The 1,698-nt window shown below is 39.0% G+C and overlaps 1 protein-coding gene across 1 annotated transcript; it reads right to left on the bottom strand.

Annotated features, from left to right (window-relative positions):
- Positions 1–207: 207 nt before the first annotated feature.
- LOC122292531 (RING-H2 finger protein ATL57-like) lies at positions 208–1,376 on the bottom strand. The gene has a single exon (XM_043100932.1). It carries the CDS (start codon positions 969–971, stop codon positions 273–275), a length of 699 nt encoding a protein of 232 aa, XP_042956866.1. The 5' UTR covers positions 972–1,376; the 3' UTR covers positions 208–272.
- Positions 1,377–1,698: the final 322 nt, after the last annotated feature.

Here is a 1,698-nt window from a genome sequence, read left to right as displayed (position 1 = left end):
GGAAAGCAGAGAACTTTCATGTCATGTCATGTCATATAATTATTACAACTTTTTCAAACTCTCATACAAAATATAATAAACAGTTCAATTTTTGGAAATCTCAAAATAAAAGTTATATTCTAATTAATAATATTTTATTTAATTTTTAACATTTATCTTATTTCATCTGTATAACCAAATAATAGCTATTTAACCAAGACAGATATATATGTACAAGGAAGTACCAAAAATAGGAACTTATGTGCAAGGCTACAAACACAATTAGCATGTAATTAGAGACTGGATGTTCTTTGTAACACCGCTAATTCTCCTAAACTGGAGCAGCTACTGTTCCTCCTAACACCCACAACCATCACTTCTATACACCTTTCATTACTTCCCACCCTCCATATATTTTCGGATTCCCTCACACCCAAATTCGGATCGTGGAAAAACCGGGTGGACCGGCAGACGGGGCACGTCACCTGCGAAGATAGCCACGTGTCAATGCAGCAAGGATGAAACACGTGCTTGCAAAACGGTATCGTCTTCACGGCCTCTTTCTGCTGGAACTCGTTCAGACAAATCGCACAGTCCGTGATCTCGTAGCACTTGTGGTCGGAATTCCCACAGTATGAGTACACCGGCAGAGCCCCAATGGTCTTCGGGTCGACTCCTATACGCAGGTTGGAGTCCGACCCAGGAGACAAACTCGATGTCACTTCTTCCTGGCCAGGTTCTCGTAGGCGAGGATGTGACTCGTCGTCGTGGAGTTGGTGCATGCAGTTGGAGATGCAGCCGAGGAGGAAAAACGCGAGGAGGACGATGAGCAGCACTGCGAGAACCACGGGGGACTGCATGAAGGTATAACTACTGCTAGGTGGATGCAATGTGCCGGGAGGTGATCCGGATGGTGGCGTTGGAGTATTGGTGATGGGTTGGAGTGAAAAGAGTGATTGGGTGAGTAATAGTTTACGTCCATGGAGCTTCATTCTTATAACAGACAGAAGAGATTATTGAATTAATGGTTGTTTGTATGCAGATCTAGAGGGAGACAAAGTAGTATATTCAATATAATTGGAGTATGGATGAATAATTTACGTACATGTACGCATATATACGTAGGAATGAATGGGTTTTCTGGTTTTGGTTATGGTTTTGGATAAGGCAGACGGGTGACAAGAAGGAAAAGGAGGAGGAAGGCGCTGGAGATTACTGAGGTGAGGTGGGCCCTATGAAGTGAGTGTATTTTACGTGTGTACAGCATGGCCCTTTACTTTTTGTTTTTTATTCGGATAACTACGGATATGGCCACAGGCCCACAGGCACTCACGTGAACTAACCCTATTAATTCCCTTTTTTCGTTTTTGTTTTTGTTTTATTTTTGTTTTTGTTTTTTTTTTCCTGTTTTTTCTTTAAATTAATTTGATAGAGAAATGGTTTTTACATAAAATAAAAAATAAAAAAATTCAAAGTTTACAAACTAATGGGTCATGTTTCAGTACATTACCTTATAAAATCAACGGAGCTTGATTCATATATAAAAAGGTCAAAGTGATATAAGACAAAGTATGACTAAACTACTTCAAAATATATAAGTAATAGATCTCTATAAAAGAAATGAATCTCTACAAATCAAGATAGATTTATTAGCTCTCTCCTCTAGATTTTTATAGCAAAACCATATTTTTCAACCTCTCAAAAACCTTATTTCATCCA

The sequence above is a fragment of the Carya illinoinensis genome, chromosome 13 (assembly GCF_018687715.1).
Source record: "Carya illinoinensis cultivar Pawnee chromosome 13, C.illinoinensisPawnee_v1, whole genome shotgun sequence".
NCBI lineage: Eukaryota > Viridiplantae > Streptophyta > Magnoliopsida > Fagales > Juglandaceae > Carya > Carya illinoinensis.
The sequence above is the reverse complement of the archived record's forward strand: the minus strand, read 5'-3'. Positions and strand labels throughout refer to the sequence as shown.

Bases quoted from the DNA above. Each gene is read 5' to 3' on its own strand.
- LOC122292531 (XM_043100932.1), bottom strand. From the start codon at position 971: ATGAAGCTCCATGGACGTAAACTATTACTCACCCAATCACTCTTTTCA.